Source organism: Parasteatoda tepidariorum, chromosome X1 (assembly GCF_043381705.1).
Source record: "Parasteatoda tepidariorum isolate YZ-2023 chromosome X1, CAS_Ptep_4.0, whole genome shotgun sequence".
Classification (NCBI taxonomy): domain Eukaryota; kingdom Metazoa; phylum Arthropoda; class Arachnida; order Araneae; family Theridiidae; genus Parasteatoda; species Parasteatoda tepidariorum.
The window spans coordinates 8259582-8286072 of NC_092214.1; the positions used below are offsets into that span (position 1 = coordinate 8259582).

At 26.7% G+C, this 26491-nt stretch overlaps 1 protein-coding gene across 3 annotated transcripts; it reads left to right on the forward strand.

Annotated features, from left to right (window-relative positions):
• The first annotated feature begins 694 nt into the window (after positions 1 to 694).
• LOC107448373 (biogenesis of lysosomal organelles complex 1 subunit pallidin) lies at positions 695 to 17335 on the forward strand. Of its 3 annotated transcripts, none has more exons than XM_016063542.3 (6): positions 695 to 900; positions 3522 to 3694; positions 3777 to 3870; positions 10540 to 10627; positions 14317 to 14403; positions 15855 to 17335. In XM_016063542.3, exons 1-6 carry the CDS (start codon positions 710 to 712, stop codon positions 15984 to 15986), a joined length of 765 nt encoding a protein of 254 aa, XP_015919028.2. In that variant the 5' UTR covers positions 695 to 709; the 3' UTR covers positions 15987 to 17335. The 3 variants fall into 3 exon arrangements, with proteins under 3 accessions (XP_015919028.2, XP_071043414.1, XP_071043415.1); XM_071187313.1 differs by lacking the exon at positions 695 to 900 and adding an exon at positions 937 to 1101; XM_071187314.1 differs by lacking the exon at positions 695 to 900 and adding an exon at positions 951 to 1263.
• Positions 17336 to 26491: the final 9156 nt, after the last annotated feature.

Here is a 26491-nt window from a genome sequence, read left to right on the forward strand (position 1 = left end):
GTTACTGCTTCCGATATATTTTTACGCCGCAGATTGAAAAAACGCGCCATCATATTATTGCATCATATCTTTTGCAGTATTTCACATGTACCGAGTTCTTTCTTTCAGCCTTTAAACTTCAGCATTATCATATTAATATTATAATCATTAGAATATTTTCTAATTAGGCTAACTTAAAAAGATATTTTATTCAAATGTAGCCAAATAAGGGATAAAATACAAAACATGGCAAACCTTATGAATTATTCACAGTGAGATATTAACTTTCCAAGATTTTTTTTTGGCCTTACGACCTCTGAGAATCAATACATTTGTGAAAGCTCTTATGAAGGGTACAATTATGTTTAGATTTGTACCCAAATTACAATGACAAAACTGCATAGAATATTTGGCTTGTTCGCACATCGCCTCGTTGACATAACATAAGCGGAGGGATACACCGGAAATTTTCTAAATTTCTTCCGGTTTAAGGACGCTTGTTATTGTTTACATTAGACCACCCATCCATATCACAGTAGACAACCATATTTTAGCAATTGGCTTTGAAATTACCGCATCGATTTTCTCCCTAACGAATAAGAGTTTGAAAATTTTCCTTTTGACTGGCCCTCTTGACGTCCTTATCTAGGGACGTGGCTTCATCCTGAGGACTTAAAATATCGTAATGTGCATGCTGCACTTACATTGCACCTCTATAAAAGTATTCACGATGCATGAAATGTGTATTGGGAGATGCGACCTGATTGGCGAGTTTTTTTATAGCAGATACATTTCACCAATCAAGTTCTCGGTCGCATCACCGAATTCTCAGGCGCAAATTTCTTGCGTTGGCAGGGATTTGGTTGCCATCACACATTTCACAAATTACGTCGATATCACATGCTCTAGTTATAATCACATGTAAGCTATATGGTAAATTTAATTTTCTGCAAAACTGTTAAAATTATTCGGATTATCAATTTCTTGCTGTACCCCTTTTGTCGATATCGGAACTAAATATATTTAATGAACTTATTTTGTTAATTTTCTGTTTTAAAATGAAATTTATCTGAAATACAATAAATTCAATAAAAAGTAGACTTCTCTGACATAATTTAAGACGTAATTTGATTTTAATCAAATAGTTATTTTGATTTATCATCATGTCAAGTTTTGTATAATTTGCTTTATATTTTCTGTAGTTTTCTTTTATTGAATAATTTGCCTAAACAAAGAAACGTGATATCAGAATTAATTTAGATTTATATTGACTTGTTCCACGTAGTGAGTTCTTTTTTAAATTGTGTTTCCCATTTTGAAAGGAAAACTGTTGCTACTTTATTTAGTTTTGTTAATAGGTTTTTGCTTTTTACTGCTAGTAACTTTTCATTGAAAGTTTAATACAGTTCTTCTATAGTACTTCTACATAAAACCATTCATTAACTCTTTCCTGATGTATTAATGAAATAATGAATTTTGTGTTTTTATGAACTTTTATAACGAAAAATATATTTAAAAAAAGTGAATAACTTAACACGTTAGACTAAGCCTTATACTTTCTGACATAATTTTATGATTATATTTCAGGTTTACAAAAGGAAATTTTCTAAAAACTTTTTTCAAACCAGTTTTTTTTTTTTTTTTTTAAATTTATTTTTAAATTATTTTTTTAGAAAAGAAAACAAACTAAATGTTACATAATGCACAAATAATTAGAAATTTGAAAAATTAAAGTATGAGCTAAATTAATAAAATGTATTGTGAAAATATTACAATAATTTATAAAAGTATGCTTTAATGCTCTTTACACTGAAAACAGGATAAAATTCTTAAAAATAAAACATATAATTAGGGTTCACTCCAGTATAATGACATTGTAACAATCGTTGCCAAATGTTGCTTTAAATATGCATCGGCGAAAATATTGTCGATTTTAAATATGTTCGGAAGTTACAAAATAGTAAAAAAAAATGTTTTGTTTGTTTTTTTGCATCAAAATCCATGCATTTTAAAAAAAGCCTACTAATTTTATTACATGAGTAGGTTAGGTTTCAGCTTTAAGATTTTTCAAATGAAAAATACCTGTTATTTTGAAACTTTTATTTTGCTGCTTATTGATATATGTGAGGATAATAATTATAATGTCTATGCATATTTGTCTAATGTGGAACCATTAACTCAGGTATTTCTTCATGTACTGACAGTGTAATCATTCATCAATAAAACATAATTTTTTGCTCTTTTAAAATTTACTTCATTTTGAATTTTTAGATAATTTTTAATATATTTAGATAGTTTTTACTCTCTCTGTTTTCCTCATTTATTTATTAATTTGGTCTGAGCATTTTAATCTGTATGTTAAATCTATTTACTAATATTATTTTAGCGGGTTTTTTTTTCATTTAATTTTAATGAATTCTAATCTTTAAAGAAAATAAACCTTATTAGATGGCAATTAATAACTTTTCATGTGTACCATAACATAAATCATGCAATTATAAAATTAAATTTTTTTTCTATCAAGTTTGTCTACTATATTAATCTTTCGAACCATTGAATGAAGACCTAGGTGGCTCTATAGAACCACTGAATTTCCATTGTTGGTGTGAACCCTACATATAATTCAGAAAAGTAAAATTATTAAGTTAAACTGGAAAAAAATTATTAAAATAAACTGCTAAATAAAATATATAACTCGGAAAAGAACATTATTCCCTATATAACTTTGATTATAAGTAGCATAATGTATCTTACAGCATAGAAAAAAATTTCTTTCTCTCTTACTCATTCAATAATTTTATTAGTTAACTGATATTTAAACTATAAGAACAATAATGTGGTGGTGGTTCATTTATTTCTAAACATGTTTTAACCTTAAATTTGTACTAGCAATGATTTATTTATTCCACATAGATATGTTTTCTGGAACATAATAACACATAAGCATTTAAAAATTACATATTTATGTTTACTTAAAGTAATGGAGATTCACATCAGCAGTTAATCAAAAAAATATTAAAAAAATTTTATTATTTATTTATTTAGTATTTTCTTATGTTCCAACTAAAAAATTTTTAAACTAATTATTTAAAATATTATTTAGAAAAATATCAAGCTTACGTTTGTTTTTTGTAACAACTGTTTGGTTTAAATAAACCAACTCTGCTATAGTGTAAGAAAAAATTTTCTTCAATTTTATTTAGTTGTTAAACTATGAAATAAAACATTGATGTCTGATACAAAATATGACTAGGCATTTCCAATGTGTACATTTTACTTATCCATTAATTATTAAATAGCTAAATTGAGGATATCAATAGTTTAATATGCAATTATGAAATTCGCACGACTATTTTTTTGGAATTTTGAATAGATTGAGACTATTGTTTTTATTCGAAAGTTAACATGTTATCTTTTGTAGTACTAAAAACTTTGTAAGTCTGAAAGTTTTTTTTCTTATTACTATTATTATTTTTCTATTAAACTGATTTTATTGTGATGATAAATTGTTGCGTGATAATTTTTTAATTTTTTTTAAAAAGAACATTAATTGTAAAAAAGATGTGTGATGTAAAAGACTCAGCAGAGTGCCCAGTTATTTCTTCAACTGATGAGTATTTGGATAAAGAAATCCTGTCCCAACCAGAAAGCCATGAAGAAAATAATAAAGATAATTTGCCTGAAGTTAAAGAAAAACCTGATATAAGTAGTGTTGGTAAATATAAATTTTATTTCTTCTCCTGGTTTTACTGCCAATTTTAATTACTTATTTTTTAAAGATATATCTGACTTTTTAGTGCCTCTGAAAGTTCTTGAGAAGTTATCTGATGGTATTCTATCACTTTATGTAAGTGATCTGAAGAAATCCTCATCGAGTCTAAATGAATTAACGTGAGTAAATTTTAAGCAAAGTTTGTTGTATTATGGGTGGCAATTTTAACTTAAAATAACTTTTATTTGAATGAATTTTTTTGATTTATTTGATTTTTGGTTATACTTGTAAAGAAAGTGTATGAGCTTCTTTTGGAATAGACAGGGAGGAGATTTTTCCGCTTTTTAGCAGATTTCCGCTTTTTTTCTCTGGAATTTCAGCTTTTTTATCGAAAACTCCGATTCTATAAAAGTTTTTTTTTAATAAATATTCTGCTTTTTTAGAAAATTTAGCGGTTGAAATAAAATAATTATATTTATTTCTGATTTTCAGAGATAAACAGAAAATTCAAACTACATAGCTACCAACCCTTCCGCATTTTTACCTACTTTAGCTATTTTCACTGCTTTTACGGCAGAAGATAAGATTTTCCGTATTTTTACCCGCTTGCCAGATAGCTTGTATTCTTTGTAATTAAATAGACGTTGCTTCAAACAAGCCTTTTAGAAGTCTCAAGCCCGGAATCTGCTAATATCTCAATTCTTATTAACGCGATTTTTATATCAAATGTAGCAAAACTTTCGTGTTGCGATTCTTATTCACGCAATTTGAATATCGTACACTGTGATTCTTATTCACGCAATTTGAATATCGTACACTGCGATTCTTATTTACGAGCTTTAAAAATCCAATATCGCTATTTGTATTTACACGTTTTTAATAACCTAAGTAGCGATTCATATTCATGCAAGTTTAAAATCCAATGTCGTGATTCGCTCATGCAGTTATAATATTAAACATCGATTTTCGTATTTATACATGATTTAAAAATAAGGCATCGCAATTAATATTTACGCGATCTAAAAGTTACGCATCACGATTTGTATTTACACGATCTAAAAGTTATGAATCGTGATTTGTATTTACGCTATTTAAAAATTCTATATCGCAGTTTGTATTTTCTCATTTTCAAAGTCAAATATCGAGTTTCATATTCACATGATTTCAAAATCCATTATCGTGATTCACATTCACGCGATTTTAAAATCCAAGATCGCAATTTGTATTTACACATTTTTAAAATCAACTATCGCTATTCTTATACGAAGTTTTTTTTTTCTTTAATTAGTTACTATAAAGGTGACTAATATACTATCAATTATTATTACTATATATAGGAATTACAACACAGTGAAACTGGAAGAGAATATATTCAAAACTTGCATTCTGTGTTTGCAAAGAATAAAAAATGGGATTTGTCAAAAGATGTTTCAAGATGGGCTAACGACTAAATTAATCACCAATCTATTTTTGTCAGTTTTGCTATTACTACAAGAATATATAAAACTTTTCCCACTTGGAGCACCCCTCATTCACAAGCTGCATTACAAGCAATTTGACCTTGTTAAAGGTTTTTTTTCCTTTGTTTTGTGAAACATGAAGCATTTGCAGCTATCGGAAATTAAAAAAAATATATATAGCAAACTTAAGGGATATAGCAAACAAAAGCAATCACTTAAAAAGTGATAAAATTTTTATTTGGAAAAAGAGTTCACGCAGTGCCAAAATCCAAATTTTAAAAAATAATGTTGCTGTTATTTATGCTATGAAATGCAAAATTCTTATCAAATGAAAAATAATTATCTAAACAGTTGCTGATTATCATGTAATTATTCAAACTAAAATAACAATTTTTGTATGTTAAGGAGTTACTATATATTTCTACTTCACAGTTATTGATATGTTTCACAGGGCTCTAGCTAGATGAGATTATAATATGATTGTAGTGATTCCAATTGTAAAAGTTTCTTTTCTTTTCTAAATAATTTAAAAAGTCATGTTACTGATATATTTGCTATAAATCACATAACAGTTTTTATTAAAAGTAATGGAATGTTAATGTATGTTTTCAGTAGTTTTAATTTGCTAAATCAGGCAGTTTCTCAACTAATAATTATCTCTTATGTGAACTAAAGAAAAATATAATTTCTAGTTTTATTTTTTCAATTGGTAATTTTACTTTTTACTAAATGTTAAGTATTGATATAAAATATTTATGTAATAATAAATTGGTAGACAATTGCATGTCAACACATTGTTGTTATCTTAAATTGTTTGGAATTTATTACTAAACGATTGCATACGCATAAAATTTACTCGTGTGGAAATTCAGCTTTTTTGCCTTTTGGCCAATCTCATCCCTGAATAGAATGAGAACCATTAAAAGCATCTCTTTTAAGTTTACATTTTTATTAATAGTCAATAGTACTTATGTTCTAAATTCACATAGTTGCAACTCAGCTCCTAGAAATTCAAATATAATAAATTATTCATGCTAAGATTTTTATCTTTTATTAGTTTTTCTTCAGGGTATCATATTATGAAATATCCTTATGAGCAATTGAAGCATTTTTACAATTTCAATTCATTTATTAATAAGATTGGAAATTTTGATTGTTATACTTAAGTTATTTACTTTAATGTGTAAAAAATTCTTTTTACTTATTTTGATATTGTATATTTAATATATTAAGCGTATTAAGCAAATTTAATATATTAAGCTATTTTTGTTTCTAAAATTATTCAAATTTTATTTATATTTTTTCTGATCATAATACGAAGATGATATAATAGGAATTAAACTTAAATTGGATTAAATAATATAAATTAAAATTTTAGACATATAATTAATTTTTCTTATATTAAAGATTACAATACTTACCACAAAAGCTGTTTCAAATCTTAATTTCTTACAAAAGCTTTACTTGTGTTTTCTTGGTGAAATTATGAAGGTTAATAGCCTGGAACCCTACCATGAGCTCCATGGAATGAAATTCCATCTGGGAATGACGTCACGTTCCAACGGGAATTATTTTTCCCCACCACGAACACCTTGGAAAGAGTTTCTTGGCTGGAATTGGAATCGGTTTCATTCCAACCAGTCTCCAGCACCTAGAATCGTCGTTCCAAGGAGGGAATGATGAATTTTTAAGGACTAAATATGATATTTCGCCGATGAATGTCTTAATGTTTTTCCTATTTCATAAGAGAAGATAACAAAATTTCTAAAAGATAAACGTGCCTGAGCCATTTTCAAGACGATAATTAAAAGAGAAATGTTTTGTTTCATTAGTATGTGTGAACGAAAAGATACTTTCAGAGTTAACTAAGAAATTACGGCAAACTAAATTATGCTCTCATTATATGATAATTGTTACTATTTCTGTGTTATTATTACCTGGGATATATTACTTGGCCAATACCTTTTTTTGAAGTTTAAATCATTTCTTTTTTTAATTTTCCTTCGATGAACTTTTAATTCAACAGTATTTAACTTCCTTTCGAATGATAGTTCTTTATACTATACACCAATGGCAGCACATTTAAAAGAATTTGTTATAGGCATGATGTAGTATAAAGTAAACAATTTATTTATAATTAGAAATACAAAAAAGAATAAAAACGTTTCAAAAAATATTTATGAAATTTGTATTTATTTCTTCTTTTACTCATTTTAAATTTTTTTATTCTTCCATTAAAATATATACTATAAAAGCTGTGGAAGTAGTTCCCTGAACTATAATTTTTAAGTATTTCATACGTAAAATGATTTTACAAATCACGAAAAAAAATTTATGCAGTTCTATAAATTAATTTCTTGTGAACATATTTACTTAACTATGAGTAAAAACAGTCACTTTAATAATGTAACAAATAAACCAAAGTAATAAGCAAAGTAGTAACTTTAGTCATTCATATTGTTACAAATTTAATTGAAAACTAATGATCTTTTCTGAAATTAAATTAATTTCAAAGAGACCAAGGTAAACGTTAATTTTTTTGTCTGATAAAATTTAAATTCTTTCTGGCAATTAGTTTTGATTTAAAAACTAGTATAATTAGTAATCTATCTACCAGGTAGTAAGGTACCCAGAATTTCATTTCTTGGTTATTACCCGGATTCGGCAAAAAGATTTCACTGTGGGGCACGAGGTACCCAGACCTGGTTTTTAGTCTCAGGATCCAGTATCCAGACCCAGCCAATTTTTTCATGCCGTCTAACTGGAATCAAAAACACATGGTGTTCCTATCATTTCTGTTAAAATATAAAGCCCTGGAAACATGGCTAGGTGCATGGTCATGGTTAAGTGGTGAGTGTCGCTGAAAAGAAAATGAGCCTGTGTGGGACACATCCTCTAGGTTTTAAAATCAAATGCAAGTGGTAAATTTTAGATGCTAACAAACTTTGCCAAAATAGTAAGGAATTCATAATTTCACTATTATAAATTACTGTCAAGACCCTTTTTCTTAGGCTTCTGTATTCAAATGTATTGGTGGTAAAAAATTTATGAGAAATAAAAATTTTTTAATGGAAACAAACTTTTGTAGCAACTACATAACAGTTTTTGAATTTTATGCAAATAAGGTTGTGTGAATCTCTTAAAATAGATTGAGTGCTGTTTTGCATGACAAGGAATGATTACTGGTTATTTTGATTATTTATATTTATTGAGAAGAGTTTTAAAGGGAATAATAACTTAGTTTTTAAATTATTGAAAATATGTTATACATATTTTTGCATCATAAAAGTAATTTCCTAGCTTCTGTATATGTTTGGCTTAATTTTTATTTATGTATGAATTATAGTAACTATTCTTACATACATAATATAATAGTATTTGTAGGAGCAAAGAAGCTATCGTTTGATCACAGAATTTATTTATCACACGGTTATATTTTAACACCAGAAAGGCTTATTGAATACACCTGTAAGTATAATTTGAGTAGATCAATCTTGTAATAGTGCAAGTACAAGATCCATACATGTGTTATGAGAGCTCCCTATTAACCTGCATTATGCTTTAAAAGTAACAACAATTTAACACACTATATATATTAATTCAAAATAGGTTTATATTTTAATTCAATATATTTTTTAAATTATTTCTTGAAGAGATAGTTTATTTTAACAAGTTATCCATAAATTTAAATTTTCTGTATTGTAATAAAACAAGAACTAGTAAGTTATCTTTTCACATATTAGTTATTAATTTATGAAATTACATGCCATCAATTTTATAAAGTATAGAACTATATTTCACAATTTCGTTTATTATTATTAATTAATCATTTTTAAATAATTTACTGTAAAATGGGATAAAAATTGAGAACCATGGTACAGTTTCAAAATGATTGTAGTTTTATACAATGTCTTTCACTTATTAAAATCCCATTTGTCTGAGGATATTGGATTTTATGAAGCTTCTGATTTTCAAAACCAATATACCCTACAGGGGGGAGGGGTCTAAAAATTAAACTAAAATGCAATAGCAGCTAAATTAACTGCTGCATTTATATTTTATTTTAACTATTTTAATTTACATTTGAGATTTTGGTTTAATAAGCTGCTTTTTTAATTTACAGAAGGGTTTTTAAATTTAAAAAAATATTAAATCGTTTGTGAATCAGTAAATGTTTTTGTAACTTTCAATACTACATTGTGTGTCAAAGTTAAATTTGGTTACATTTTGAATTTATCCTTGACGCTAAAATCATGCCATTTAGCCATGTTGCTATGGTACAAATTGGACTTAAAATAAATATAAAAATGTAATCTCACTCTTTATTCATTGTTGAGTCATTATGTATGACCATAAGCTGGTCTTATATGTATTATTGTTACATATTACACTCTTCATATTACATTCTCCTGACTCTTTTCATTAGATTGTATGACTTAATATAATATATATGGTTTATGTCATTGAATAGACAAAGCATTCAATATATTCTTTAGTTTATTTGCATTTGAACTTTTTTTTTTTNTTTTTTTTTTTTTTTTTTTTTTTTTTTTTTTTTTTTTTTTTTTGAAACTTGCTATGGCTGCTTCATTTTCTCTTAACTGTGAGGGTAACCCAATGAATTATAATCATTGACATTGAGTGATGATGGGCATCCAATGTCTTTTTTTAATTCATAAGTAATTTTCATTTGGTCTATTTTCTTCCCCTCTATTGGTTTTATTATTCTTTTAACTATGATCTTTAATTTTCACCAAGAAGTGTAATTTGCACCTGTAGGGTTGTTTCTTTTGTTCATGGGTTGTATAAGAAAAAACATTAAGTTTTTAAAACATATGCTCTCTAAAAACTTCATTGTATAAAATTGCAATAATTTTATTGAAAGATAGTTTTAACATGCTTTGATATTGCTATCATTTTGATCTTGCTGATTTAATTTAAAAAAGCAGCTGTTTATTAACTAGTAATTTTTCTCGTGGCGGTCATTGCAATTGGTAATTAATTAAGAACTAATTATTTATAATTTTTTTTAGGATTGTGCATTTAAATATTTGGTTGACCATCATTTGTTTAATTTTTTCTTTTGATTTACCATTTTGAAAGTAAGAACTGTGAAAAAATTGAGAAACATAGCAATTATTTAAGGATTATGTTACAGTTTCAAAATTATTACAGTTTTATACTTGGTAATTAATAAGTATAAATTATTAACTTTTTTTTTTTTTTTAGAATTTTGCATTTGATTTTTCTCTCAATTGTTTGAAATAAACAAAAGCATTATTTTCTTAAATAATTAATTAATTTAAAGCAAAATTACAAAAAAAAATTTGAATCATTCACATGCTTTTATATCCTTAAAAAACTTGTTTTTTTGTTGTATTAAATTAGGAGAAACCAGACTATTGTTATTGAAACTTTAGAACAAGAAAGTGCAAGGGTTGTTGAAGCACTTCGAACTTATCAATTAGATGATATGGTATGTTAATGCTTTGATCCTTGTAATGACTATTAATACCTCCAAAGTGGATGTTTTTAGAGCAAAAAGATGATTAATAAACTATAGTATCTTAAAATATAGGTTGCTTTGTATCTATACCTAAAATTTTATTTTATCAAGGTTTTCATCGCCTGACTTCATGATATCAATTTTTCTTATAGTACTTCATTTAATATTTTGTTTGTGTTTTTCTTTAGTAATTAATTCACTTTTCATTTAGTTTACTAAAATTTTTAAAAGGATTTATTAATGTAGCTTTTGTTAAATGTAGAATTATTTTAAATAAAATTATGGTGTATTGAATAAAAAATGTGTTAACTACCTTTTTTCCAACTCAGCAGCCGCTTTTAAAGATTCACGATATGAATCACATGAATCTATTTTCATCATTCAGAATGGGCAACATTTTCTTTTATGTCGTTGGTCTGCTTCAGTTTTATGCAGTTCAGTAAAAATTACTCACTCATCTGTACTTTAGCAGGCATCTGACCAATATTTGTTGGCAGATTTCATTTTTTAGACATTGATTAAGATATCTGAAGCAGAATTTAAGTAAATGAATAACTGAAATACGCGAGTAACAATAGCAATGAAAAATTCCCTACATTAAAGTATAAAATAAAAGTTACTGAGAATAGTAAAGGGGAACTAGACAAAAATTAGACACACTAAGTGACTGTGTACACGACAAATTAAAGATATTTAAATTAAAAAGTGATCGTTATTAGGTCAGTATTTCAGGGTATTAGATTTACTGTATGTAATTCTTTTTAGATCAGAATTTTAGTGGTTTAATTTACTGTTTCTGAGTTTTTTTCATTTTTTAAACATTCAATTCATTGAATTCATTCATTCAATTCATACTACCGCACTTTTAGATTTTGAATCCTCGTCTAATGGGATCTGATGGTAAGCTTTTACTAGGCCAATTTTTGAGAATATAGTTTTACCAGCTAAGCCAGATGAAAAATCCTGAATATGCGGTATGGGATAACGATCCTCTAAAGTGACCGAATTTAACTTTCCATAGTCGCCGCATACACGTCATTCATCATTCTTTTTTTTGACTAAATGAATGGGACTAGACCATGGGCTACTTGAAGGAGAAACTATACCCTGTTCTAAAAGAATGTCAAACTCATTTTTAGCTGCTTTAAGTTAGTCTGGGGCTAAACGTTGAGCCTTTACACAAACCGGTGGACCTCTTGTTATGATAGAATGAGTAACATTGTGCTTTTTAGGACTTTTTAGAAAAGATTGATTTGTAATACCGGGAAATTTTGACAAAAGCCTATGATACTCAGTATTTCCGCAAATCGTTGTTAAACTTAATGATTTTCCGCGAACCCGTGTACCCTTAGCTGAAAATCTCGAAGTTCTATCAATCAATTTGCGATTTTTTATGTCAACCAATAAACCAAAAAATTCTAAAAAATCTGCACCCAAGGTAGGTCGCACTACATCAGCAATAGCAAAATTCCATATGAATTGCCTTTTTAAACCAAAATCTGACGTTAATCTACGAAAACCGTATGTGTTTATTTTAGTTCCGTTCGCAGCGAAGATTGCTATCTCCGTAGTCGGTTGCTTATGAATGTGTGGGTCACATGGAAAAACTGAAATTGACGCGCCAGTATCAACTACAAAATTAAAACCTAATTTTCGGTCAAATATGTAGAGGCGACTGAACTTTAACCCACTATCTGTCGTCACCGTAACAGAAGCGGAATTCAGTTTTCCGAGTATGAACATTTACTAACACATTTTTTAGCATTTTTACCAAGTTTAAAATGGTACCAACAATACTGCTTTTCTGAAGTTTTATTGACATTATTCAATTTCGAATGAGGCTTTGAACCAGACCGTTGACGAAATTTACTTCTATTGTAACTTTTTTGTCGAAAAGTCAATTTTTCAACTTTTTCGGAAAGTTCAGAAATTTGAGATTGTAACTCTTTTAAATCAACGGAAGAAATATTATGTTCTGTACTTGAAGTACCGAAACAAGAAACTTCGTTTATTTTATCCGCGATTTGAGCCAAATCATCAAGTTTGTCTTTACTAATTGACAATATTTGTTGGATATTAATAGGAAGTCGCTGAATAAACAATGTTTCGAAAACATCGTCAGATATTTGACTACCAGCTAACGATCTCATTTCATGTAATAATTGTGTTGGTTTTTTCTCACCTAAATACAATTCCTGTAACACAGTCCTCAATCGCGAACTTTCGGACTGTGTAAAATGTTATACAATACATTACTTAAGAACCGTGTATGGATTATCTGTAGGTGGAACCTCAACGATATCTTTTACACAAGAAAGAACTTCCATATTTAACGCTACGACAACGCAGTGAAATTTTGTTACTTCTTTTCAATTCCCGACATCACAAAATTTGATTCTACTTGAAGAAACCATAAATTTATTTCGGTTTTCCAAACGGGTGGAGCTCGAAATGCAACTCTGGCTATTTTGTTTTTGGCCATTATGCTACAAAGTTAATGATTTAAATGCCTTTGAAAATGTATTAAAAACTGGTACATTATTCAAGAAAAGATATGAATAGTTTACACAAGCATTAATTCAATTTTACATTGTACTTTATGAATTCAAACTCAAATTGTATTGCTTAACTCAATTGTTTACAAGTCCATAAGAATTTAATTAAATTCAATACGTTTAAATTTAAATTGCACTAGTGCATAGAAACATTAAAACCTATAAAAATTGCATATGCACTGCTCTGAAAAAGAGAAACATCAACCAGGAAATAACTACTCACTGCGTACCAGGTAGCCAGCCACGTTCAATAAAAATAGTAATCCATAAATCCACATTTTCTTTCACTCTGAAGGGTGTCACTACTTCTACATCCGGGTCACCACTTGTGGAGGTTGGTATGTTTGGTAGAATCCCACTTGAACTCTGAAAAGAAATCTGACTCCAATTTTTGTATAACTTTCAACATGAAAATGTCCATGAGAAAGAATTATAGGTTTATGTCGTGTTACTTTATATGTAACATTCTAAGTTTAAATAAACAACTATCTTTATTAGCACTTAAGAACTTGGTAAATTTAACTGAACATCTTAACATAAATAAAATATAACAACTTTAAAATTCAAGCAACATAGAAAAAGCTGCAAATGAGTAACCGGCAAGGACATGCCTAACTGCTAGCTAGTTACTCATGAACCAACGGAGAGAGAGCTGTGGAGAGGCGGCCAAGATATATCAAAATGCATCCTGTGCGCGTTTCGCCGATTTCGTACTTCACGCATATACTGCGAGGAAATCTCCATTCAAGTGTGAGGTCTACGTCATACAACAATTATCGACTGCAAGCGACGTAATCCAATGTCAGAGATTCGTATATTCGGACTTTGCAAATCAGACCGCAACACCACAATACCATGCAAATTTTGCTGATCTTTGAAATTCTGTTCTGAAAGTATTAAAAATATAAGCAAATTTCTTATTACTTTACCCCATGAATGAAATTTTTTATATTTTGTTGTGCATGCTTCTGACCAGATTTTTATGTTTTAATATTTATTTTGAAATAACCTTTTGGTTTTCTGAAACAGTCATTGTTTTTTTTTTAATTAATATTTTTAAAAATTTATATTTTTTGTTTTTTTAAATTGAAATTCGTTTTTCAGTTTTCTAGAATCAAGCACTATCATGCTAAAGCTCAAATTTTGAAAAAGGAGATGTTGTCTATATATGACAGGACTTCAAAACTTAAGGTTAGTTAGTTGCTCATTTTCTAGTTTATGTTAAATTTCTTGATACTTGAGATCATTTAGAGATTTTTTATTATAAGATACTAATGTAAGTTTATCATATGATGTAAAGAGCACTATCCTTTATAAATTGTTTGATGAATTTTTCTTTACCAAAAGTTGATAAGAAAGGATGTAGATGATTTTTAAAATGCTTCTTGATTGTATGAACAAATATATTCTTTTTTTTTTTTATTTATTTCTGAACACGAAAGTTGACATTGACACTACAAAAGATGCTTCTCTTTAATTTTTTAAATGTGCTTTAAAAATTATCTGGGAAAAATTACATTAAATAGTATCTTTTACAAAATGTTCAAGTAATAAACCCGGTTATTATTAATACTAACAGATCAATATTAATAATAACTGCTTCTTTTGGTCAAAGTGAGAAATATCGCAAAGTATTCACTTTACCTGGTTATTATTAATAACAACCAATGAAGTTTGATCAATGTGATTGAACATTATATAGCATTGGAACATGGGTGTGCCTCTTTATATATGGGTTAGGATTAAAGTGATAAATCCGCTTATTATTAATATTAATCGGTCACTATTAATAATAACCGCTTCTTTTGATCAAAGTAAGAAGTAAAAAAGGGAGATTTCTGTATCTGTGGCAGAATAATAGCCAAGTCTTAGCAATTTCTGGGGAGCAGCCCGTGAGAAACTAAAAAAACATTACAAAAAGGGACCAACTCAAAGAGTAAAACTGTTATAGTTTGTCTAAAATGAGAACTCCTCCAGACATTTGTCTGGACCTGTGGCGGTGACTATGGTAATGAAGTATGACTATTTCTAGTAGGGATCCCTGTTTTGGAGTGGTTTCGAGCCAGTTCAGCAAGAGAAAGGTAATCTCTTCAGTCTATTGTGTTAGTTCTAGAGTGAAGCTACCCTCCTTAAAATGCGCCATTCTTGTTTCCAAAGCACCAGATGGCCTTAGACTTACTGGCGAGATGAGTTCTTAACTTAGACAGACTCTCGTCACATCTGGCAAACATCTACATGTTTTGTCTTTTATTTTTATTTTCCAGTTTTAAGTCAATTTGGTGCCTTAGCGATTGTAGTTGACATGGCAGATCACGATACTGAAATATTCACAGCAAAAACTTGAAAGTATGACATTGACCAACCTCATTGGTTTTTATTATTAATAACTGGTTAATGTGATAAATTCATTTTAATTATTCACTTTAACAGGCTTATTTGGTTATTATTCATATTCACCTTTTAGTATTAATAATAACTGACTATTCACATTGACCATAACTTATATGTGTATATATATATTATAAAAATCTATAATTGCTAGCATTTTTCAAAATAAATTTCAAATGTGATATAGTTGCAGTTTTTGCCAATTACATTATTATTCGCTTTAGTAAAAGTCAATTCTCTTATTCTGTTCTCAGAAACGTGCTATGAAGATGCAGCAGCAGAAACAAAAAGAAGCTTTACAAAAAGAACTTCAAAGAGATCGTGAATTAGAAAGAGATAAACAGTTAGCCCCAAAAATTGCTACGAAGCCAACACCAGAAAATTAAACATAAAATTTTGACTAAACTAAATCAGTGAGCAAAAAATTTTAGTTGATTTGTAAATATAGTATATTAATTGTTCCATTGTTAATGTGTACTGTTGGGATGTACAATAGATTTATCAATATAAGTTAGAATTGCACTGTTACACAAAGACTTGTCTTCATTAAATATTTACTGTTGTGTAGATATGTATATTAATCATTCCATGTGAAATCAAGCATTCCATATGAAATCAAATTGAACCTGGCCATCTCAAATTTTCTTAAATATTTAAGAATTACATTCTTTGACTTAATTTGTTACATAAATAAAAAAATATTGTTAATTTTTTGTATTAGTTATAAAGCTGTTTACTTCCTACTGGCTATGCTTAAAAATGTTGTACTTCAAATTCTATTCTTTGTTAAAATTTGCACAAAAGCTTATTTGAAAAAAAAGGCTTGCTCTTAACAATATGAATGGATTTCACTCACCTCTATTTTTCAAGAAATTTTAATAATAAAGAAGTAAAAAAAAATTTTTTTCTAAGAAATTTTGAAAGTGTGTTTACTGTAGATTTCCAAATGTAAGCCAATCCGCGTATTAGCCGAAAAGTGTGCTCATTATTTGAAAATTAACCCAAAATTCAAAACTTGGTATTTCAGATTCATATAATCAGTCCCATGAGTATTTCAGATGACTAACGTAGATTTGCGTCATATAATCAGTCCCATCTGTGATTACGGTATTTATGTTAGCAGTTGTTCAACTGGGCAAAATGCCAAAATAAAGTATCACAAAGGATTTTTATATTTAGGCATTCCGCTTTCAACTATTATTTTATGCTTTTTGTGTACATTTCATGCTATTAACTGATTATGGCTATTGCTCCGATTAAAGGAAAAGTATTTTCGTCAACAATGTCCTAAAAGACATTCTCAATGTTGTAGATCTAAGACCTTTCCCCTCAGTCTTTCACTTTCAAAATTTTTTTTAAGTGCTTGGAAATATACAATTATTATAGAATTGTTTTATTAATGTTTCATGAAAAAAAATCAAATTTGAGCCATTTAAGTTCTAGTAAATAATGCAAGACAATCTATAACATATCTAAAATTGTTTCATGAAACAATTTAAAACTATATAAAGTAATAATGTTTTTATCTTTTGATAATAAATATAATGCAGTCGAACCTTGTTAAGATGAAGTCGAGGAGTAGAAAAAATTTCTTTTAGATTTACAATAGTTCATACTGATCGATAAAACAACTAAAGTCATTTAAGTTACTTTCAGAAAACAAATCACTAAAGCAATACCAAAGAATTTAAATGCTATTTGTAAGGAAATAAATATAATTATTAAAAAATAAAAATTAAAATTGGAAATATATTTAGACCTCTGGAATAGACTTTAAAAAAATTACTTATTCTCAATTCTTAACTGTTGAAAAATTACTAGCAGGTATTGTGCATTTTGTTTTAATTTTTGATTTTTTTTAATCCCATTACTAACAACCACACTAAGAGATTTCTTTTCCACTCATTTTTTACAACTAGAGCTCCAATACAACTAGAATAAACATTTTCTGTAACCCAGGGTTGGCTAGTTTAAACCAAGTAGTTTTTTATAAATAAATAAAAAACTGGCATGGTTATTTTCAATAGAAAAAAATCTTTTATAGTACTTTACTTAACTTTAAGGTATTTTTATGAATACTTTTAGCTTAAATTTAACTAAATGAAAAAAAATTAGTAAATTTTCTTATAAAAATATTTTTAATCGTAAATTAAATAGCTAATCTGAATCTGTGTTGTGAGCTAATAAGCATATATGATATGTAGTTTTGAATGTTCATGCTTTTCTGTAAAACTATATTTCTAAAATAAATTAATTTGAAGAAATTTAAATTTAAGTCATAATTCTCCAAAAAATCTTAAAATAATACAGACCATACCAACTCCATGTTTTGATAGTGTTTATTTTTCGAATTTTTTCATAATATATCTATAAAAAAATTTTTATTGTTTGTATGCAGTATATTTTTATTAATGATTCAATTTTTTTCGTAATATAATGCTTATATAAAAGAGCCTAATTCAAAAATATTGCCAAATATTCAAAATTCATTTAAAATATTATCAATATATATTATTTTATATAATAAGCATTGTTATGCTTGAAGCTTTATTTTGTTCAAATAAATCTTAAAAAAGTAGTTTATTCTTTACTTGTTATTAAACCATTAGTACTAAAACATACCAGTTACTTCACTACTTTGTATGTATGCAGCCCATTTGACATTTTTATTTTTCTCATTATTCTATTATTTTCTTAGAATTTTTAATTGAATATTACTCTAATTTTTTCACGGAAAAAAGACATGATTATTGTATTAAGTAAATTGATGCAGATGTTGTTAAGTAAATACAGCTAACAAATGACATTAAATACTGCTAAATTATGACATTTTCATGTTTACTGACAAACAAAGGGTTCATTTACATGCATTACTAAAATAACATTTTGATGTTAAATTTTTATTTGTTAGAAATGTTACCCAATGTATAAGCATATTCAAAATTTTCTATTATTCTTTTTTATCATGTTAGCATGCTTATGGAAGAAAAGTTTATATTTTTTAATTGTTCATTGATAAAATAAATTAATTGATTAAATGTAGAGCAAAAAGTATCATTTTACCCTTTGTTTTATATAAACCCAAAAAGCCTGGTTTAAATTTTTTTAAAGTTTGGGGGAAACTTCATGATCTGTAGCAAAATTGTTATGAAACATTTTTATCTGAACCAGGTTCAACTGTACATGAATTTTAAAATAAAACTAAAGTAAGATAAATATTTGCTGAAATAATGTATACATTTGGTAGTCTATAAGCATTTAAATAGACTTTTCTTATAATTTCAATATCATATATTACCAGTGAAAAACCCCATTTTCAGAAGGTTATTTTTCACTTTAATTTGATAAGTAATATAACTATTTTTTATGATTTTAAATTAAACTATTAAGAAAAATATATTTTATTAAATACTTAAATATCTTTTTAACATGTCAGATTGGCAAATTTTAGCAAATACTATTATATTGTGTGGTTAAACAATTCTTATTGGATCTCATTTTAAAAATTAGTACATAAAATTATTAATAGTGTTGATTTGTTTAAATTAAAAAAAAACAAACATATTTTTTGTTATATAATAATTATATTTAATTATAGCTTTTTCTATGTTAGTCATTAATCTGTATAACATGTTATTTATCGCCCTGAAATTTAGGTCATTAAAGTAAATATTAAAGGCATACAGAATAGAAAATATTGTTGTAAAAAAGTGTTACGGATTGTTTTTCATAACCACAAATCCCATCATAGTCTTTTTAAGATGTATGAATTCAAATATAAGGAAGAAAAAAAAGTAAGATCTTAATTTTTCTTTCTTTCTAATTGCAAGCTTTAAAAATAAAGATGTTGTAGGAAAAGCTCTTCAAAATAAGCTTTTATGCAACTTTTTTTATTCCATAGAACAGAAATTGTAGTACTTAAAATGGCTACCAGCAAAAGGTAATGGGACTTTTTTTACAATTTTTAAAGTATTAAGTATTTTAAAGTAATTTTAAGTAAGTGTTAATTAAAGCTTTTTAATCATAAGTGTAAAATTAAATTAATTCTACATTCAAGATGTCAAAGAAGATGTTCTGTAAAAATCTGAGTTGATCAGGTTAAGTAACTTATTAGTTTGATAAGAAATTCTATATATATGTGCAATGGAAAATTCATGAAGCTTTGTACTATATTCATAGCAATTCTTATAAATTGATATGTTGTTTTAAGTTTTTACTATTCATGTTAAGTTTTTCTCTTATTCTTAATTATTTACCTAGTTAATAATTGAACGAATCGAAATTTTATAAAGAAATCATTTGTCAGAAAAAAAAATTCGAGGAACTTTCAGAAAAAAAAAATCATTTGTCTACAGAATTTTTTTCTTCCTCCTGTGAAAATATGTTTTCCTAATGAAGTGATTTAGCTGTTTTTTTACACATTATTACTTAAATTTATTTTAAATATATAATTTATAATAAAAACTTTGAAAAAAATATATAATTTTATATGTCTCTATGTGTTCTGTCCTGCAGATGTTTTCTATAAACAATACAATTGATATTTTCCAATATTCAAAGATATACTTCTGTGATTTAGTTTATTAATGTAACTAAATTACTGTTTATTAATGTTCAAGTAACTAAATTGCTTTTTAATAATATTTAAATATTACTATAATTTTCACTTTTTGTGTTGCATGATTTTAAGCATACATTTATGAAATTTATAACACTAAAATTTGGGTTTTTGCAAAACTAACAAAATTATCTTTTCTGTTTGAAGGCTAAAACTAATCATTAGAATGAACCAAATTTTGTATACAGACTGAGCAAACAAATTCCACAAATAAATACAGTGCCAAAAGTCACTGATTACTGACTGTAAATCATGTACTGTATACCATACATATTTCTGTATGTACATTTTTTATTGACAAACCTTTTATTAAAATGTATCATAATCCACTTATTTAGTGTAATTATTTACCCATTTTTGCTCAACAGAGAAATTTATATTAAAACCTCCTGTACATGAAAAGTTTATAATTTTTTAATAATGAAAGTACGACACAAAATTAATCTTTGTTTGAGAATAAATCTATTTCATAAAAGGTCTTTTATATTTTCTTCTTCTTTTATTAATCTAAATGGAGATCTCTCAAAAAAAGCAAGTGTAGGAAACACTTCTTAAATTAAATTTTATTTCATTTTATAGAGTTAAAAAAATTTATTTCTAAAATGCAAATTTTATTCATGATAACATTCCTGTGAGTTATATGCTGGTTGCTTAAAATAATCAGCATGTTATATTAGGTGTTTCACTTATTATATTTATTCTCATAGGATAAAAATAAAATGCAATTAGTAAACACAGATTAGAGCTTTATATTACAATAATATGAATTTAAACTTATGATTGTTTTGTTTATTCTCTTTTATGTAGTATAAACATTTCCAAAGTCTGTAACTCTTGTTTCTACACTTTTTCTCACTATTTTATTATCTCTTGCATTAATATTTTAGGAAATTTGACACAATATATGCTTATACTGAGAATAAGAATATATACATAGAAATGTATTTTATTCTACAAAACACTAACTTTGATTATTTTTTGAATTACATTTCTATAATCTAGCAGCTAAATATGAGTTATTTTGTGAATTGACCAATTTTAGCCCAAAGTACTTATAAATTATTGTATATTTATCAATTTACTAAATGATATGTTAGATTCACTAAGTTCTCAGCCACTTAACTAGCTCAAATTCTAGCTTTGGCCATCACATGTACCCATGCAATCTTTTTCTGGAATAATTATGACATAAATAATAAAGTTTAAGTTCTATAAAGAAAATAATTTATAGTCAATATGATTGGACATTTACTGTACTTTGAAGAAAATTTTAACTGATTTCCAAGCAAAAATAAGTTTATTATTTTTAGGAAGAAGTTTAATAGATTCATTAGTTTATAGGTATATAATGATTAAGATTTTTGTTTACCTTGTTTGTTCTGCATGCCTCCTACGTAATTTAACAAGCTTCTCTTTCTCTTGTTAATCATTAGATAAAACTTCTCTAAATAATTTTATAATATTAAAGGACACTTCACTACATATTATTATATAAGTTTTACTTTATAAATCTGATATACACTAAAATCAATTAAGAAAGCAAAATTATTATTTTTGAAGTGCTGAATTTTCTAAAAATAACTGCCCCACCTTTAGTATCATCGATTTATCTGTTTGAAAATGTAAAAAAATAATAAGTAAGCAAATAATTGTCCTTCAGCTTCATTCAAAATACTTAAGGAAAAATTAGTTAAAAAAATATCTTTAGTATAAGTGGTTTGCAGATTCTGTATTTACTTATCCTCTGTTGGTTTAAAAAACAATTCTTGAGCAGCTAAATTGGTTATGAGTCATCCTGATATCCCTGATTATTTTGATGAAATTATTATGTCTGATATTCCTGATTTTTATGTATTTTCTGATCCAGCATCTTTTTATTTTATTTAATAGTGTTAGCAAAAATAGCGAAACTTGAAAGTTTGAACTTACTTCGAAACCGTTCACGGATAGTAAACATGATTCAGACACTTTTTCTAACTGGTAGGATTCATTGTATTAAATTTTGGGGGAGTCATTTTATGAAAAAAGAACTTCATCAACAATTTTAAATTAAAAATTTTTTATTGTGATGAATCCAGAGTTGCGTTGTTTATTATTTGAAGCAAATGTCGTAACAAATCTTGTATAGTAGAATTTTACAATTTCCCATTTATTTATTCATCTTTTTTATCCAATTTAAAAATTATTAATCCACATCAACAATATAGTAATCATCGAATTTTTAATTGCTGAATTGTGGAATCATCCACTAAATTACTTATAAAGGAAAATATTAAGCAATATATTTTTGTGTGTTTTAATTTCAAGAAAATAGAAAAGCTATTTCAAAATTATTTTATGAAGGAAGCCTTGAACTTGATTATAAATTATGACTAAATATTGGTATGAAGGAAGATCAACTATATGATGCTAGTTATTATTATTATTATTTTTTTTATGAAGAATATTATAAAAAATTTCTATGGATAGATCTCAAACTATAATAAGTTATTTAATACTCCATTTATGAAATTTTTGTGGAAAATATCTAAACTTTCTGTTCTGAACAAAGTAACTCTGAATATAAGAATAGTATTTTTTTTATTTATTTGCAATATTTTATTGTTTATTGCCTTTACTATACTTAAGTAGAGAAATTTATGTGTTTTTTAGTTTGTCATTGGCCCTTTCTAAAAGCAGTCATTGCATACTGTATCATAAAGTGCCCTAATCTTTTTACTAGAATGCTACAAAAATAGCATAATTTTAGAATTTTTATCGTTAAAAATTTCTAAAATTATTAATAATCGGGAGCTTAAAATAGAATAGTATTTTCAAAACGCAATAATTCAATGTTTTGTAATAGGATGTTTTCCTCTTAAAGTTTGAATAAAATTTTTCACTAGAAGTAGGCATCTGATTATATCATGCTCTATCTATATATTTTAAACCTTACTAAATTTGTTCTTAATATTTTTCAGGAATGTTTTTAAATTTTACAAAAATAAAAGCAATATACTTCCCTAAAAAATATTCTAGATTAATTAGACATTTTAATAAAGGAATATTGATCAAAGAAGGAAAAAAAATCACTTGTAGAAGTCAAATTTTTGGATTACAGTTCTCATTACATAAAAAATGCTTACTAAAATATCAAACCTAAGTTACCAATAGTGCTGACTTTGTTATAGGTCTAATATGAAAAGTAAAATACACAGGTTTTGCGCAGACTCCATAAATCCACATCCTATCTCGATCGTTTTTCCAGGAGTTACACTTTCGATTACCTGCAATTTCGTTTGTACATGTTTTGTTGATCTATTTTAACAGTTTTTGCCATAATTTATCAGGCAAACAATACTTAGTCATTTTTTAGATAACTTTTAAAAATCCTACTTTTTTACTTTCTTAATAAATATATTATTATAACATGCAGATTTTTTTGAGAAATTTCTCAATGTGAAAAAAATTCATATTTAGTTTTTTTTTTAATTTTCTTAATATAATTATTAAAGATTTAGCTACTTTTTATTTTCTTATGATGAAAAATCAATGATTAATAAATAAAATGAAATTATTTGTTAAAATTTTATTTCTTAATATTTCTATTACTTCTTCATTATATTAAATTGTAGTTTTTTTGTCTTTTCTTTTTTGGAACAGATTTTGTTATTCAAGTTGAGTAGAAAATTTTGTTTTTTACTTTTTTTTCAGTAGTTATTGATCAGAAAAATTGGTTTTATAAAGATTTGCATTCTAATTTTTTTCTCTATGCTTTAAAACTTCAGACTCATTCAAACATCTTGAGATATCTTTTAGTCTTGAGACACTGATTACTAATAGGGAATGAGTAGGTTACTTTTTGATTTAAACTAACTGATTTTAAAAATAATCAATGGTTGATATTAATGTTTTAATAAAATATTTTTATTTTAGTTGAAAAAATTCAAATTCAGCTATAAAAAATAATTTAACTTTAAATGCAAACTTAAAATCTTAGGACTTAGAAAACAGTTAGTACATATTTATTTCATTAAATATAAGTTGTATACTAGTGATTATAAACATTACAGATTAATTCCTTACAAGCTGTAGAGATTTATCTTTGATCATTACTCAAATTTCTATCATTTTAATTTAAAAAATTGGCAATAAAAAGGTATTGAAAAATTCAAAAAATATGGACTTCTTTAAGAGTATTTCAGAAATACTTTAAGATGTATGATACTATATAGATTATATTTTTATATACTATTACTGCATTCTGTGGTAATAAATTTTTTTATTGTTCTTTAATTTTGTATTTTTATAAAAGAAATATAAATTCATAACCAGTATTTTGTGAAACATTAATATATTTTTAAAGAAATCATTTAAAATTCTAATCAATTACCAAAAATTTAAGAAAAAAATAAATCAAGAATATTGATTTTTTCCAAAAGTTGTTAAATCCTCCACCCTAATGCTGTGTGTATACTTATCTAAAAGTGGCTACCATTTTTTATGACTCTGGAAACTATATACTAATCTAGAGCGCTATCATATAAATATAACATTATGTAAACTTTCTAAAAAGAAAAATTGATATTTCTGAAACCAGTGAACCTTTATAGATACGTTTATGAAATATAATTCCCACATTTATTTTGTTCTACATTCAAAAAGTTTTTTATTTGGAATCATATTCACAGAGAGTAATATCCAATAGTTTGCCTAAAATTTTATGCTCTACATCAGCTTTGAAACTTTCCCAAAGTTATTTATTTTTATACGTGTTAGTTGATTTGATAAGTATGCTTGCATAGTTTTGTATGAGTTTTAAAACTATATGAATAATTTTAGTTTGTATCATTGAGCAGAAGTGTATCTGGTAATGTTGGCACAGAACATTCTGTTATAAACAGGGGGAAGAATGTTGAACCTGACCCAGTGTAAATATTTGTGTCACCTAATGGATGATGAATATATGTTTTTGATACCTGTAACAAAATACACTATCTGCTCTTTTTTTAGATTTTCCAGGCGTGTACTGAGGAACTTTTTTTTATTTATTTTTAAGTTGTTTTTTTTATTAATTAGTATATTGAAAAATAAAACCTCTATAGTACTTACATTTAAAAACAGAGCTAAGGTAGATAAATAGCATTTTCTTTAAAACAAACACCTTTTTTTAAGAAAAGTAATTAACTTTTGTTAGGCCTACTGAAAATAAAAAAGTGAATTCTTGTTTTACCTTAAACCAATATCAGTTCAACAAGCTTAGAAAAAAAGAACTTAAGTGTTATGCATGGAGTAACATTTAATGGCCCAAGGTCATAATTCAACACCGTTTTTATCTTAGACCAATTCTTGTATTACAAAATTTTTTCACAGAAAAATTTTATTAACAAGCAAACCTATAATGTATTTCTTACAAAATTTGTTTGGATATTTTACGAAAGTTGTTTGAATATTTTACTTTCTGCATTGAAAAAAAAAATTTAGAACTGGTGAAAGGTAGAACACTCTACTCTACATAATTGAAGGCCGGCTCTAAGCATGCGCCATCTCACCATTTGCGATAAAATCGTAAATTCGGCGAATGATTTTTTCGACCGAAAAGAAAAATACATATTCCCCTCAATACTGGAAGGAAAAAAAACATCAAAAAAAATTTTTTTAACAAATCCTGTTCTTCTTTTTTCCTTTGATTCAGTGGCGATCGTGCGCCCCCCGCGATGCGGCTGGGCGCTGATCCAGAAATAATTGAGTGAACAATTTGAGGCCCGTTAGCTTTCGAGGTGTTTATCGATGTGTAATATTCAAGTGTTGCCTGCGGCAACACTTGAATATAATTTTAAAAAATTATTATAATTTTTATTTTGAAAAAAAAAAAATGGAAATTTTGAATTGCACATTTTTTAACGAGCCAAATCTAAATCAATGTAGTTTTTCGATGGCTTTTTTTCGGCCAAGTTTTTTTATTTCTACCAACTTATGATACATGAATTTCGAATTTTAGTAATCACTTTTAAAGCTCTTTATTTTTGTCTAGTTTATAGTTAATCTCAGTGATTTTTGGATAGTGCGTTAGGAGGTAATTATCGGATTTCCACGTGTTTTTTAAAATCCCGATTTTTTTAATGCATGCATCATAACCATTCGCGAGTGTGATTATAATGCACGAGTCTTTTGACGTGCTTTTTTTTGCGTCAATATTGTACTATTTTCCAAGTGCTCTCTTTCATGGGTACTATTTCTATATCATTTTTCTCAGTTTTGACTTATACTCGTTTTTCTAAGTATCGTATCTTT

Coding starts and splice junctions, on each gene's coding strand:
- LOC107448373 (XM_016063542.3), top strand. CDS start 710: ATGCATGAAATGTGTATTGGGAGATGCGACCTGATTGGCGAGTTTTTT. Junction 901..3,521: donor TGCTCTAGTTATAATCACAT/GTAAGCTATATG, acceptor TTTTTTAAAAAG/AACATTAATTGTAAAAAAGA. Junction 10,628..14,316: donor CTTATCAATTAGATGATATG/GTATGTTAATGC, acceptor TTCGTTTTTCAG/TTTTCTAGAATCAAGCACTA.